This window comes from Macrotis lagotis, chromosome X (genome assembly GCF_037893015.1).
Source record: "Macrotis lagotis isolate mMagLag1 chromosome X, bilby.v1.9.chrom.fasta, whole genome shotgun sequence".
Taxonomy (NCBI): Eukaryota; Metazoa; Chordata; class Mammalia; order Peramelemorphia; family Peramelidae; genus Macrotis; species Macrotis lagotis.
Window position 1 is genome coordinate 229033717 of NC_133666.1, and position 16281 is coordinate 229049997.

Here is a 16281-nt window from a genome sequence, read left to right on the forward strand (position 1 = left end):
GAAAAAAATCTAGTACAGAAAAAAACAGCAAGAATGAGATCTATATTTTTATAAGGTGGTAGAGTGTGGCAAGTAATTTACAACTGTAAAATGATTCCATATTTTAATATTTGGTACATTTGGGAGTTAGGAGTAGGTCAAAAAGATGTAGTTCATCGACCTAGGACTAAAAAGTTTCAAAGATTTAGGTCAACACACTTATTTTACAAATGAGGAAAAAGGACCAGAGGCCTGTTGCATAGGAAGGAGTGATAACTGAAATTCAAACCAGGGTCCTTCTCATTTTCAACAGTACTTGGCCAGTTTTACTAAAGCCATAAAATAAGTGATTTAACCAAAGTCTATATCTAAAAAGTATTTTAAAAATCAATGGAATCCTAAGTTAAGAGCCCCTGTTCTAAAGGGAACCAGGAAGAGAATCAAAAGGCCTATTATAAAAAGACCACAGGACTTAAAATTTGAATTATAGTTCTGTATCTTGCTTATTACTATGACTTTGGGCAACTTAAGCTTCTTCATATATTTTACTGGAATTTATGATCCCAATATTCATAAGGTAAAAGGTACTCATCTAAAATACAAATGATTCCTCAATTAAGAAGAATTACTTTAATAAGATAATTGGGCAAACTTTTTTTGGGGGGGAGAACAGTAGAAAATGAAAAGGATAGGGTCAAACACTTAATGTGACTTAAATAGTAGACACTTTTCCTTATTTTTACTGGTTTCAAAAAAAACCCTGAATATGTTCAGCTTCCCCCCTATCAAATCAGCCCAATATATGTAAATCCCTACTCCCATCAAGATGCTGAAAAAGCATCTCCAAAATCCACTTCAAGAAAATCGTAAGTGTATTTACTATTCCTTATCCCTTTACCCCAACACATCATTAAAGTTATTTAGACCTTTATAAAACAACTCCATCAGAAACAGGTAATGCTTGTCTAATTTCCTTCAAAGAAATCCTATATATATTTTTCTTGTAGATTTCAGCAAATTATTGGACAGTCTCATACTGTTCTTGTATAGCATGGAAAAATATAGGTTAGATGATAATTCATAGAATAATAGACTGAAGAGAACATATAGAGAACACAGCTATTCAATTCAATCCCTTTACTTTACAAATGAATCATTTGCAGTCCAGAGAAGTTCAGCAATTTGCTCAAGGGCTCATATATTCAATGTGGGATTTAAATTCTGGTCTTCTTGACATCTGTACTAGTGTTTTTAAACTATACCACAAAACCCTCCATTAATTGAATTAATCTCCTTAATGAAAAACTTTTGGAGTATAGTATAGCATCTAGGAACATTGCTAAGCAAAAACATTAATGAACAATTTCTAATCTAAGTAAAAAAAGAGACAATTGAATTTCCACATCCTTGGGTCCTAAAGATTGTGCACTTGCTCTTAAAGTGGTCAAAAGAAGACAGCAGAGGAAAATGAAAAGTCTAAAGAATCCATATTTAAACAAAAGCAGAGACCAAGAAATGAATGGAGAAACGGCAAATAACACAAGACCCCTTTGACTTTATTTCAACTTAAGTTTTGTGAATTTCACACACATAAAAATACAGAAGCAAATCTTGTCAATAAATAAAACTATGTAGTCAAACAAAATATCCCTTCATGAAGTGCAGCTCTCAACCAAAGAATTTTTTTAACGAGCAATAGATGTGGTTTATCTAATTTAAAATAGCACAAAAATTCGGAATGGCTGAGTGTTTTAAACAAAGGTAATGCTTAGATTTGGCTTTACATAAAAAGACAACAAATTTATATTTTATAAAATGGTTTAATGAAAGCATGCATGACGGATAACAATGATCAATAAATTTATTGAATCCAAATTATTTACTGTTGTAAACATTTTACAAAAGCATTGAGATTCATCTGAATTCACTGTCTGATGAAAGAATTACTCTAAACAGACAAAATCAATGGCACGTTTGAAAATAAAGCTGACAAATACCATTCTGAACGTTCTCTTTCAACACAATCCAGGTAAGAGAAAACAGTACAGTATAAAAAAAGTATACAACAAAGATTGTTCCTATTATAATGTCAAACTCTGGAAACTGTAAATACAAATAAAATGATTGAACAGTCAAACGGTCATCTCCCAACAAGGAAGAAGTTACAGTAAGAAAAATTTGCAATCCAGTTATACTTGGCTGTCAAAAGAGAAGGCTTTTCTTTCTTGTCAGTTGATGACATAATTCTTTTTCCAACAGACAGCAAAACTTTGGCAATTGTAATGTATTGAAAATAAGTTTTCAAAGTTCAAGAGAAAGTCACAGCATTTTACTTTATGAAAGGTGATTGGGACACCAAGGCTCAGAGGTTGTTAAAGATTCATTCCATGTGGAAAAAAAGTGCAAATATCCTGCACAGATAGCTTACAAAGCTGCTGGCACAACTCTCCCCCAGCAGAATCTTGGGTTTTGTTTTGCATAGTTCACACATCCCTGGGAATGTGGAAAGGTGTGCTATTTTTGGCAAGAGCAAGGAGAAAGTGATACTGATGGGAATTATACCTTGTTGGGCATGCTGAATCCATGCAGAATACTAAGGCAAAGGCTGCTACCTGATGTTATTTGTCACGGAATACTGGTTTTGTTTTTGTTGAAGCAGTTCTGTAATAGCCAGAAGCTTTTTTAAGACATGCTATGAAAGAAAAAAACAAGTAGAAAATGATTACACTTCAGAATCCCAAAGTATGGGAAATACATTAACAATTGAGACTTAAGCCTAGAACAACAATTTCCATGAAAGAAACTTGACTTTTCATAAATTTAAGTTACTCAAATATACTCTTATGAAAGAAAATTGCTATTCACAACTGAATGAGATTTCTGGGAAAACAATCCCACTCTAGTTAAGCAAAAATCTCTAACAATTTTCTTTTCAGCAAACAATGAATTCCTGGATGAAAGTGTCATACCTAAAACTGACATTTAAGAAGTCAACAAAATGAGAGAAATTCAGATTTAGAATGTAGAAAGGTAACTATTCCAAGTGAAAAAATAGTCATACAATATTTAATATCTAAACTTGACATTCAAGGTGAAATAGTCTCCTATTAGGAGACAAACCTATCTATCATAAGTGGTTAGTGGTAATCATAAACAGAGTACATTTATAATATAACAGAAGTATCTAAAGAACAAAGAGGCAGGGCTAGTTACTACCAGTGCTTTACAATTATCTCTTGATTATCACAATAACCTGAGAGGTAGATGCCATTATTATCACCACCAACCCCCACTTCCCCAAACACACACTTTTTACAAAAGACGAAACTGAAGTAGACAAAGGTGAAGTGATTTGCCCAGGGCCACACAGCTATTAAGTGCTTGAGGTCCCATTTGGACTCAGGTCTTCCTGATTTCATACCCATTCATAGACAATGCCAATCTAGATGCTCAGGGCTTAACATTTTCATTATACCATAGTTTATCTAGTTATTCTACAACAGCTCATATTAAAAGCTTTATCAAAAACCTATTCTAGGGGCGGCTAGGTGGCGTAGTGGATAAAGCACTGGCCTTGGGAGTCAGGAGTACCTGGGTTCAAATCAAGTCTCAGACACTTAATAATTACCTAGCTGTGTGGCCTTGGGCAAGCCACGTAACTCCATTTGCCTAACAAAAAAAAAAAAACCCCTAAAAAAAAAAACACCTATTCTAAAAAGTACAATTTTTACTGTGTACAAATGAAAAAAATGCAAACAAGGAATATTAAAACTCTTAAATTTGTTTTTTATAAATTAAGCATGTTAGTTACAAAACTGTTGAAACCAAATATCTTACAAGGACAGAAGATATCAACTTTGCAAATATATTAAATATCTTAAAGGCATTTTTATAGATGCATTCTAAGTCAAAATTCATCCAAACATAAGTAATTTTAGTAAGATAAATACTTGCTTTATACTCAGATTAATCTTGATACTGATAACTTATCGAAGTACAAATTTACTTGAACATATTACTCCCCAAAATATATGTAGTACAAACCAACCTGTTGTACACCACGCTCATTACTGAGTGTTCGAAGTTCATCTGAATGTGCCACACAAATTTCATGCAATGCTGCTAGATCACGTGACAAGTCAGTTCTAGAGTGATCTGTAGTGTCTGGTAGTTCAGGTACATTCTTTAAGAAGAATCATAAAATTGCATTTAGAATGACAATTATTTACAAATCCTTTAAAGATGTAATCTAAATATTCTAACTGAACCTATTATATAGTAGCTATCTTCTCAAACTCAATGTAGTCACTGTAACTTAGCTTAATACTATACTTTCCACAATAAAATGCTTTTAAAGACTTGATAGGCTTAAGTATATTGTTTATATAGTTAGTCCCTTTCTATATATGCTATCTGGGGGCAACAACTTCCCTTTTCCGCCTTACTATCTTTTTAAAAAGAATAAAGGTAATATGAAAATCCTGAGTGTTCTAAAGAAATGAGTCTTTCCTAGAAGCTAACTTGGAACCTATAATAAACTTGGAGTCAGAAAGACCTAAGTTCTGTTAGCTATTGAACGTGTTCTCCAGTGACATGTCAAGGGATATTGATCTCTCCCTACCTAGGAATCTCTCTAAAACTATTGAGTTGCAAAGCACAAAGCAGGTAGTAATCTTCACTGCTAGAGAGTTCATTGTCACTATCCTATACAAAGTCACTGAAAGTATTATCTTTTTTAGCTAAGAAACTGAGATTGAGAGGCAGCCATGCAGGCCTTGCCTATTCACTCTACAGCTTTATTTTCCTTTTTTCTAAACTGTGGAATCTTGATGGAGAGAACAATATTAATCACTGGTACTTTCTATTACATGTTTTGAAGAAAAGCTTTTATTATATTATTGATGGTGAGAAACTATTATGTTTAGAAAACTAATATGTGATACACATACCCCAAGTTCATCTAAAAACATGATCATACGATGTTTGTTACTCTTGATGAATGGATTCACACCCTCCATGTAAGGCTCCTAAAAAAACAAAAATCCATAAATTGGATGTAATAAAATTTTTATTTAATATGCAATGGTATGATAATTCTTACTAATCTACTTAATATTATCAAAGCTCAAAATGATGTCCTACCATAGGGTAACAAACCTGACAGGTATTTGATTTTACTTGCAGAAAATCCCTAGACTCCTATTCTGAGATGTTTGTGATTTCTAAAATAAAATTAACAAACCTACAAAAGTTTTCTAAGTTGCACTTATAATTACTGCAATTTTAGAGAAAGAATATATTTAAAAATTGACAGTGAATGTTCCTATTCTCAAACTCTAAATCATAAATAGTAAACATTGAAGTTTTATAAATGGAACATAAATTGAAAATAATCAGAGAGCTTAGGGTTGATGAACAGGAAATAGTTATTATGAGACGGTTCCCCACTTCACTTTTTTAAAAACAAGAACTTGTTTGTTATCTGACTCAAATCACAGCTCATTCTTTTTAAGTTACATAGTATCTTATTTCTCATGTTTGCCAAAGAACTAGCAGGTCCTATCAAATTTATAGAATTCATTTGTAAAACAGGAAACTTCACATTAAAACTCTGGCAGAAATTACAGGTGAGATGACCAGTTTCTAACAGGTGGTACAGTGTTTGCCCAACATCTTCATTTTTTCACTGCTCACTTTTAGACATAGCAACTACCTACAAATCCAACATTTTCTTTCTCCTCGATGTTGGCCCAACATCTGATTCAGTTTGTTCCTTTCTGTATTGGCCCATCTCTTCTTCCAATAAAACATCCTGTCATGATTCTTTTCTCATTTCCTCAACACTCCTTTTCTAGATCTTTTCCCTGATTCTCAGTCCTTGGAATCTACTTTCTATATTCTCTCCCTTGGCAGTCTTTAACTCACATGGTTTTTAACTATACCTTATCCAGATAACTGCCAAACATATTATCCTTGACTTCTTTTCAAATAAATATTTTCAACTTCTTCCTAGATATCTAGCAGCGTGGCAAATTTGTAAATATGTGTGTGTGTGTGTGTGTATGTATGTGTGTGTGTGTGTATACATATACACGCATAGATTTACACCACACACACACACACACACACACACACACACACACACACACACACACACACATCAGGTGCCTCAACTCTCTGTACTCACTTTCTTCTTACAATCTGGCTTTTGACCTCATCATTTCACTGAAAGTGCTCTCTGCAGTTACCAATAATCTTATAATTACCAAATCCATTGGCCCTGAATATTGTACATTATCTTCACATATAATTGGAAAAACAAATAATAAAAAATAAAATTACATTGTTGCTTTGACAAAACTTTATAGAATTACATTTTATATCATTAAAATATATTTACCTTGGCACCAAACTCAACAAGATTTGCTAAGTTCTGCACAGATTTAGCTACCAGTGTCAGTGTTCTTGCAGCAGTAGGTGAAGGAGAATCTACAAAAGAAAAAGAACTGAATACCTTCAATCCTAGCCTTCATTCATCCAAAATGAAAAGTTTGGTATAAAAATTCAAGTGAAAATATCCTTTTGGGACATAGTGAAAAATACTATGATTTAAAGAAATCTCAAAATTCTTTATAGCATTATTGTTAGCAAATAGATTATTACAAATATAAAATCTATTCAAGAATCTTCAACCAAAAATGGATTTAATTTTAAGTTGGTTATCACCAGCATATTCTCCTTCCAAGGGGAAATCTGGGAGCCAGCTACTGATCTACCAGTTAGGAACTGGTTAACATGATAAGAGATAATCAGATAATGACACTGTAAATCAGCAATCTTCTCTTTCACTCAAATAAAAAAGTTGTCATCAGGTTAAAGCTGCAAATCTCTGATCTAATGTGGGGACTCCTAATGTTTCAAGTTCAAAAGACATTAAACATTTTCATGAGAAGAATGAAGAATCATTGCTTTAAAGATGAGTTGGGAGACATGTCTCTATAAGGCAGGTAAAATGGAGCACTTCTTTGGTTAAAAAGTTGAAAGGATATCTAAATATCTACTCTTGACTCTTTTGGTAAGAGAAGTCAATTTTTGATTCCTAATTGTTTTATATAATTTCACAAAGCACCAGAGTTAATATGTTTCCTAGAAGTCTAAATGTGAGCAGACCAACTTGGACAGAATAATAATTACATTCAAGAGATAATCTGAGTTACTTATTTCTTTTAAGAATTTAAGCAATTCCAGTCTCTTTTTTGTTGTTCTTAGTGTTTTTTCAGTCATGCCTGACTCTTTTTGACCAATTTAACATTTTCCCAGCAAAAATACTAGAGTGGTTTGCACTTTCCTTCTCCAAATCGTTTTATAGATGAGAAACTAAGGCAAATGGGGTTAAGTGACTTGTCCAGGGACATACAGTTAATAAGTGTTGGAGACCATATTTGAACTCACAAAAATGAGTCTTCCTGACTCCAGGTGCAGTGCTCTATCCCCAAGGCCACCTAACTGCCCTCCAACCTCCACAGAAAGAAAACACCTCAAAGAGGAATTTTCTTTCAAACTGTCACTAAAAAAAAGTACGTTCAAAAAACAAACCATACCACGATTCATTTTCTTGATTTTCTTTTAAAAGATGACTAAACTTGTAAGACATCCTCCAGAAAATATGTTTAACAAGACAGAGATTAAGATTACCATTTGCTAGCAGATGACAAGAAATTTGAGTAAGCAAAATAGAGAATCAAGACTCCATTCATAAGCACTAAAATCCATTCTATTGCTGCTCCCAAAGATATCTTTTTAACTTTATCATACTATTAACACTGTAAGCTCACAATAAAAAAAAACAGCAGTGTATTCAATTAATAAGGGCAAAACCAAAGGGAAAAACTCTTCCCTACCACAGAGTGGCAGCATAACAGCACCTAATATTTGGAGTTGACCAATAAATGCACTCTACCAATCAAAGTTTTATAGATTCTGTAGAACTCAGGGTATTAAAGGGGCGGGGGGGGGGGGGGGGGGAGATAAAAAGGTATAGTTCCCTCAAAAGACTCCTATTGTTTCTGACAAGTGCTTGCTATGTGTTAGAAATATATACTGTGTTCTGATTGTTTATATGCTATTAGGAAGTGAGATAGAGGAATTGAAGCTATTCCCCCAAAAACTAGCATTCAGTTCTAATTTCTGCCTTTTTTAAGTACTGAATTCAAATACAAACCCAACACTAAAAAGTATTAGTAAGAACATTTTATCTGAATTCCTTCTAGATTAATCTAGATTACTAAATTACATACCTAAAATCCATTAAGAGCTATTTACCTGAGATGATGTTAAACATCCGTGGATTAAGGATAGCAGGACAGATAAGTCGAAGAAAAACAAAACCACTGTATGCAGAAGGAAAAAAGAAATATTAACTAAGATTCATCACATCAGAGATATACATTCAAAACAATCAAAGCACAATAGGGAAGCTAATATTGACTTAAAAAGTGTGAGGCAACTCTGACAAATGTAAAATAAGAAACAAAAACAACACCAAAATTTAATTTAGGATCACAGAAAAGTGTTAACAGAAATTACATGCCTCAAACCTTCTGACTGATAGGAGTATGGAAGTTACACTGTCTACCAGATAGACATTTTTTTCAGTAAATCTAAGTCTGTTTTATTCTTGGAGTATAACATATTTGAGGCAGTATAGAATAATGAAAACAATGCCTGACTTGAGTTTGCTGCCAGGACTGTCATTTATTATTACTAGAAAAGGTACTTGGCTGCTTTGGGTCTTAATTTCTTCATCTTCAAAATGAGCAGCTGACAGTGCTCTATGAATAATATTTAAGGTCCCTTCTGAGTTTTTACACATCCTTTGTAAAAGTATATAAGGCCAAGGATTGACATTTCCAAACATTGCTTAGTAATGGAGACTCACCCCAAAGAGATCTAACCAGAAAAGAGCAAATGCAGAATGTGTCAGACAAATACTATTTTCCCAACTATTTCAATGACTTCAAAAGATCCCTTTATAATGAAATATAGTTTAAAAAAAGAAATCATCATCTATTAACCAATCTTCTGCTTATTAGCCTCTCTAAATTTAGTCCTAACAGAGCTATAGATCCACTCACTCAGCTATCAAAACCCAGGTGCTTCTGTATCACAATGAGATATCGTAACAGTACTTTAGTAGAGATAGGGGTTGATCACAATAATTTTTGTTTTATAGATAATTTCTTTTATAGAGATTATTTTCATTAGCAATGATGTTAGCACCTCAAACTTATATTCAGAGAGTATAGTAAAAATAATTGGAATATCAGGTCCCTATTTATAAAAATTTAGGAGATATAAGGGTTAGGAAGGGCAAGTTTTTACCTATTTACACCAATCCCCTACAAAAACAGATGAAAAGAAGGATTCCACTGGGAGCAAGAGAGAGGAAGGAGAGCAAGCCACATCCTACAAAGTCAACAAGCAACAACTTCAAACTTCTCAAAGGTAATCCATGCTGTCCCTTCAGGCAGGTTAGTCTATTCTTTTCTCTTCTTGATAAATAAGACTATTTCACAAATGTGATTTGGGAGAAGAAAAGCTTCTATGAAGTGGGCTACTAACTGTTAGCTTTATTTTATCAATTATTTAACTTGGTTTTGCTAGTTGAAAAACTGAAATAACTTAATGTTACCCTAAGACTCAGCTTTTAAAAATGAGATACCTAATATGCTTCTGGAAACCACATAGAAAAATGCAGTAAGTTAAATTCTAGTATAAATATACTGATAAAGAAACAGTGACCTCTCAAGTGTGAGATCAAACTATTCTTCTATTTATTTATTTTCTAAAATTATGTTCTCTCTTCTATTCCAAATATGAAAGCCTTCTCCTATCTGCCACCTATTAGTTCCTTACTTATGAAAGTTTTTTTTTAATTATAGAAATAAATGAATCGAAAATTCTTACCTAACAACTCTGGTTCTCATGGTTGTGTTCGTTGGCCATTTGTGTTGTACAGATTTCTGTAAACACCCATAAATATACCTCAATGTCCTGCCAATATAATATAATTATGTTAATATGTAAGGCACTTTAAAAACTATTTCTAGGATGTACTAATTATATTTTAGAATAGAAGCCACATAACTATTATGTTATTAATCTACTATGTATACAATTCAATCAACAAACCGTTATTAAACACCTACTATATGCCAGGCACTGTCCTAAGAGCTAAGAATAAAAAGGCAAAAATACAAAGGTCCCTGCTCTCAAGGAGTTCACATTCTATTAGTATATACTTTTTTAGTTGCTGTACATAATGCTGCTGGTTTCAAAAATACCCTATTCCACCAAAAGCATGTCAGCAAATGGTAAAAATTAACCAAGTAAGCTTTCAATGACTTTTTAAAAAATTTTATGATATTTTCCAAATTAATGAATATTTTGCTAGTTTTAGATTACTTCCATTCTAAATGAAGAAAATTTTACTTTTTTGTTTGTTTAGAGGAACTATGGGGCACTTTTTTTAACCACAATGATAAATAATATTTTCCAACAAGGAGGTTATCAGAAGATACTATAGTAACAAAAAATTAATTAACTTCATCATTCACTATGTATCTTTCCAACTCAGATGCAGGCTATATTATCATTAAGTGGAGAGAATTTAGCCCTAGAATTTATACAAAAGTCTTACTAATAGAAATAAAAGAGCAAAATATACTATAATTAGAAAGTAAAAATCACAGCACTCACAGAATGTTAAGGTCTTTTTCAAGTATAGATTTTAGAATTTCACATGCTCACAAACAATTGTAAAATTCCCTCAATATCATAGCTAAACAAACACTAACTTACGGAGGCAAAATCTCTGCAGCCATGAATATTTTTTCCACAAGCTCTGAAAGTAGGTTCAACAGGTGTACTAAGTTAGTGTTTACATCTTCATTTTTTTCTAACTTTGAAGGATTTAACTAAATAGAAGAAAAGAATCAACATAAGTGCTTGAAAAGTGAAACTTCAGATAATTCTAACTTCTCTAGGAAGTACAATTTATAAAAAGTGATTCACTCTAGAAAAACAAATGCTATTATTAACATCAAGGCTGTCTAAACAAATGCAAGATGTTCCTCTGAATAACAACTAGAAGCATTCCCAATGATAAACCAAGTAAGTTACATACATAGAGTCCTGCTCTGGAAAATATTCTTATTTGGACTGGGATCTTGGACACTTCCAGGGGAAGAGTTCCTGGTCATTCAACAACACAGTTCAGTGTATTTGTTAGGCACACACACAGAATGACAAAGAGGATGGAGACAACTGCTTAAACCCTCACTTTACGAGACTGAAGTCTTACCCTCAGAAAAATCCTGGCCATTTGAGCCTGTGCTGATCACTTAGCCTATGTCCCTGACAACTTCGCTAAAACTACAAAAGTAGAGAAAAGTGTCAATCTGTAATGATAAAGGGAATTTTCTTACAGGTCATTTATTTAATGACTATTATGAACCCATCAGTCAATAGGCATTTCTTAAGTGTTCCCTTTGTGACAAGCACTGTACTAAAACACTGAGACACAAAAAAGTTAAAAAAGAAAAGTTTCCTATCCTACATAACTCATATTCTAACAGGAACACAACATATTTAACTAGGTACCTAAATGAAATAAATAGAGTAAATAAGAGGTAATATCAAAGAAAAGGGCACCAGCATCAGAAAGGTGGGAAAGGGCAAAAGTTTGGGAAATGGACAAAGGAAGACAGACTTAGAAACCAGGTAAACAAAAAAAAGCAATCATGAGAGAAAATTCCAGCTATAAAGAATAGCCAGTACAAAGGCACAAAGATATAAGATGGAAGTTTTATGCTTGGAACCCCAAGGTGGCCAGTACTGCTAGACTGTCTGTAGCATAGAAGGAAGCGAGAAAACTTTGATTAGACCAGAAAAACAGAAAGGGGCAAGGTTATGGTCAAATCCAGTCAAATGCCCAAAAGAGGACTTTATATTTGAGCTCAAGAGGTAATAAAGAGATACTGGAGGTTTACTAGGCAAGAGAAGGTTGACACGATCAGATTTAGGATTTAAGAAAATAATTTTAATAGCTGAATAGAGGATGGATTAAAACAATAAGAGACTTGAGGGAGGTTCTGAACTAGGATGGTGAATGAGTAGAAAGAAGAGTATTATATACATAATAAAAACCATAGTTCTGAAGCCATACTTCAACTTAGTTGACGTAATTTGGTTTATTTCCAGGCAGGAGCTTAAAAATATACTTAAAAATGTAAATAAGAAATTATGTGACATTTGTATAGTGGGCTAGCTTTTGAGTAAGGAAAATCTGGTTTATAAAGTCCTATCTCTTCCTGCAGCAACATGGACAAATCACTTAAAGTTCTCTAAATTAGGGATAAAAAGCCAAACTGTAGATAAATATTTACTAAATGGTAGCTGAAATGAACCTCTGCACCTCCAAATCCCACCCCACCCCCGAATCCATACCAGTAACACCTTATTTGAAAAACAATTATTTTCTTACATTTATGTACAACTTTAAGGATGAAAAATAGTCAAGTACTATAAATATTATCTCCATTGTACAGATGAAGAAACAGAGGTACAGGGATTAAGTGACTTGTCTATGCATGAACATGTTTTTCTGACTCAAAATTCAATGTAGTCCTTCCACTAAACTACTATGTCCTAGAAAAGGAAAAGTCTGTGAAATGATGAATGAAAAGAAAAGATGAAATGAAATGAAAAGATGCTGACAAGAATTCAGACAGAATTATTGTTCAATAAAATACCAAATACCAAGACCACTTAAGCAACCTATACCACTAGCTCTGATCCAGCAATCCATGAATTCTGGTGCAATTCTAAAAGTGGCTATTTAAAACCTAGGCAACATGATCCTGGATACATATCATCCTCCCAATAAAGACTGTCCTAAAAATTTCTTCATTTTCCTTGATATTTCTGGAATTCAGGTCAAATCTGAAAGAAATCTAAGCATCCTAAAGTGAATTCACTGATCATTTGAATGTGAAATTCAAAGTAAAGTGCCATATAAAGTCCAGTACAGACTTCTCTTAGCAAATCCTTTTACCTTGAATTGTAATCATATACATTAAATATATTTTTAATGCTTCCATAATCAACTATGCTTTCTTTAAAACCAAATTATAATCTAATTTACAACTAAATAAGCATTTATACTTTTAAGCTGAAACCTAATTAAAAATTAAACAATTTCATCATCAAGTTTTACTTTACCCAAATTTTCTGCTTTTTAGAAAACTTTCAGATAGCTATTAATACAATTCTAACAATAATGCATTAAGGAAACTAAAATTTTATGGCACAATATTACAATCTTAACTAAAACATTTTCAACAATCCTGTTTGGTATTCCTTCTTAAGTTTCTGTGTCACAATATATATATATATATATATATATATATATATATGCACATGATGCATTCATTTTATTTTGGAAAGTCACATATTACCCTTAAAATATACATTATGCGAAATACCTTTGGTATTTCCACAAAGAAAATATTGAAAATATTAAATTCTTACTTCACAAGACTGTTTGCTCTCCATTATCTTTAAAATAGTGTCTTTCAGAGCATGATGAACAAAACGTGTGGCTGTGGCTTTCATATACTGCTCCATCAAGGTGCTTGCAAGTGTGGTGGCTCGAAATAAGGTAGTAGCTTCATCTAAATGAATATTTCATATTAAAAAAGTCTAATATTTTAAGCCAAATTACATTTACTAAATTACAATACCTACAGGGCATCAGAGCTATTTAAAAAGCTAGTTACATTAGGAAACTAATATCATACATTTCTTTAGTATCGTGTACTGTGCAAAAGTTTTGTAATATCCATTACTTTGTTCTCTCAATCACAAGAGATAAATAAGGTAAGAATCATTTTATAAAGAAACCCAGAATCAAAGAGGATAAATGATCTGTTTATAGTCAGACAACTGGGAACAGTATAGGAATTAGAACCCAGGTGTTTAACTATACAACACTTAGCTTATCAAAATTAATCATCAAAAGAATCATTACTCATTGTCTATCATCTCTGCAAAAACTTGTAACTATATGAAAGTAATGAAGTTTGGGTTATTATTTGGCCTAACAACATGATGAATACATATTTAAAAAACCATTCTATTATTCTAACTATAAAACAATTAATATGCTATATTTTATTAAAACGAGTATATTGCTACATATTATACTCCCAAACCACTATCACATTTCTCAAAATGTTTCACATCCTTCAATTCTACTTAATTTCTAAATTTGCTATGACATTCTATTGATTATTTTAATATCATTATTGTCATCATCATCATCACCACCACCACCACCACCACCATGATAGAAGGAGTGAATAATTCCAGGAGCAAATTCTTATGGAATCAGAATAGTGGGGAAAAAATATCTTTAACATTCATGAAGATTTCCAAATTGCATTGTCTAGATATGTCATCTAGAAACTAGAGAACTGGAGGAGTGGGAGGTAATAAAACATAAATTCATTCAACAAATTAACATTTAGAATATACCAAGGCATTGTGCCAAGCGAAGCAGGGAATAAGGTACGGTCCTTGCCCTAAGAGAACTTAAAAAGCTCCTCTAGGAGAAGAGACAGAAATGGGTAGGGAAAATGAGACTAACTATAAGGTATACTATAAAAATGTATTGATATAAAGTATTTAAATTATTCACAGTTTGGGATGATAATAAGTAAAAAATAACAGCTATGAATGCAATATGAGAAAGTAGGAGACAACAATTTCAAGTAATCAGAACAAAAGCACTTTGGTGCAATCTGTTCAGATATAGAAATTTATATACCCCCAAATTGTTGTATTTAGAAAACCTTCTCTGAAAGGTAAATGATTACAATGCAACTAAACATATATGAGAACGATCAAGTTTTAATATCAATCAATATACGAGATAATTATGAGTTTTCATAATTGTTAAAAAAAGTCAGAAACATGATTTTTTTCAAATTTATTCCATTTTTCTAAATGGCACCAATATATCCATACTGTACCTTCCATGCTAATTTCTCTGTCATTTAGTGTTCGTAACAACAATGATTCAAGCTTTTCATGAAGAAAAATCTTCAGTAAGATGCTAGCCAATAGTGTTCGGTCCTGTCCACACACATGTGATAAAGCATAGACTACATGCAGCTCTTTTTGTAGAATAAGCTAAGAAAAATATCAGAACAAGAAACTGTTTAAAGTGTATAATAACATTATCAAATAGTCTTAGGGAGATTAAAAAAAGTGTTTTGAGGCTACAGTGACATAAAATGAATAATAGTGAATATTAATAATGAATACATAGTCTAGTTTCTAAAGCCCAACATCACAACTTTGCAAGACTTTTTTTTTTTTATAACTTTCCTGGCTGTCAGCATGCCACTAAAAGATGCAATCACTATATTTAAGTTAATGGAATCTTTATTAAATGTTTCTATTAAATAATACTTTCAAGGATAATTAGACTGGTAAAGCAATTTAATACCTCCTTAAATTCACTGTACTCTTCTTCTGGCATGATTTTCTCCATAGAATATCGTGCTCTGACACGTAAGGAGCCTGGTTCAATACCTTTTAATGGTATATGAGAACTGAGCTGGAACCATTCATCTGTTGCATGCCCTTTCTGTAACCGGCTCAACTGGCAGCGCATAAACACTTGGGAAGAAAAATATTGTTCAAAGTCAAAAGATGTCAATTTCTTTAAAAATTTTGGCTTCGCATTACATTTCCATTTTCTTTACTATGTTTTTAACAAAATATAATGATACCACAGACCTACCTATTTATGAGAAATGAAATTTCTTTTCCTGGTTTACCCTATTTGGCAAAAATTTTATTTTTTAAAAAAAATAAATACAAACAACAAAGATTGAGGATTTGGGAGGGGATAAAAATGCCAATTATAAGTAGCAGTAGAAATAAACTTAAGAGTAAGAAAAACTTTTAATAACAATTGCCATTTACCTTCTGACATGTTTTTAATTGAAATGAAATGTGCTCTGACTCAATGTTCTTCCATACGAATTGGCTTATTTTTTGAAATAACAAATCCTATGACCTCATATTTATATAGTACTTTACAGTTTACAAAATGTTACACTTCCCACAAAATTAATAAGGTAATGAATGAGAACAAAATATTCCCCATTTAACAAATAAGGAAGCTGAAGTTTACAGCTTAAATGGCTTAATGGGATCACTTACCTGATGTGG

General features: G+C 32.4%; 1 protein-coding gene across 2 annotated transcripts in view; it reads right to left on the minus strand.

Annotated features, from left to right (window-relative positions):
• Positions 1-1514: 1514 nt before the first annotated feature.
• RASA1 (RAS p21 protein activator 1) overlaps positions 1515-16281 on the minus strand; it is a 289596-nt gene continuing 274829 nt past the window's right edge. For both annotated transcript variants that reach the window (XM_074208475.1, XM_074208477.1), the window contains 10 exons: positions 15551-15723; positions 15072-15231; positions 13570-13712; positions 10840-10955; positions 9946-10032; positions 8302-8369; positions 6380-6468; positions 4929-5006; positions 4028-4162; positions 1515-2671 (listed from right to left, as the gene is read on the minus strand). In XM_074208475.1, the coding sequence (XP_074064576.1) occupies positions 2588-2671; positions 4028-4162; positions 4929-5006; positions 6380-6468; positions 8302-8369; positions 9946-10032; positions 10840-10955; positions 13570-13712; positions 15072-15231; positions 15551-15723 (1133 nt within the window). In that variant the 3' untranslated portion in view covers positions 1515-2587. The remainder of the gene's footprint in view (positions 2672-4027; positions 4163-4928; positions 5007-6379; positions 6469-8301; positions 8370-9945; positions 10033-10839; positions 10956-13569; positions 13713-15071; positions 15232-15550; positions 15724-16281) is intronic.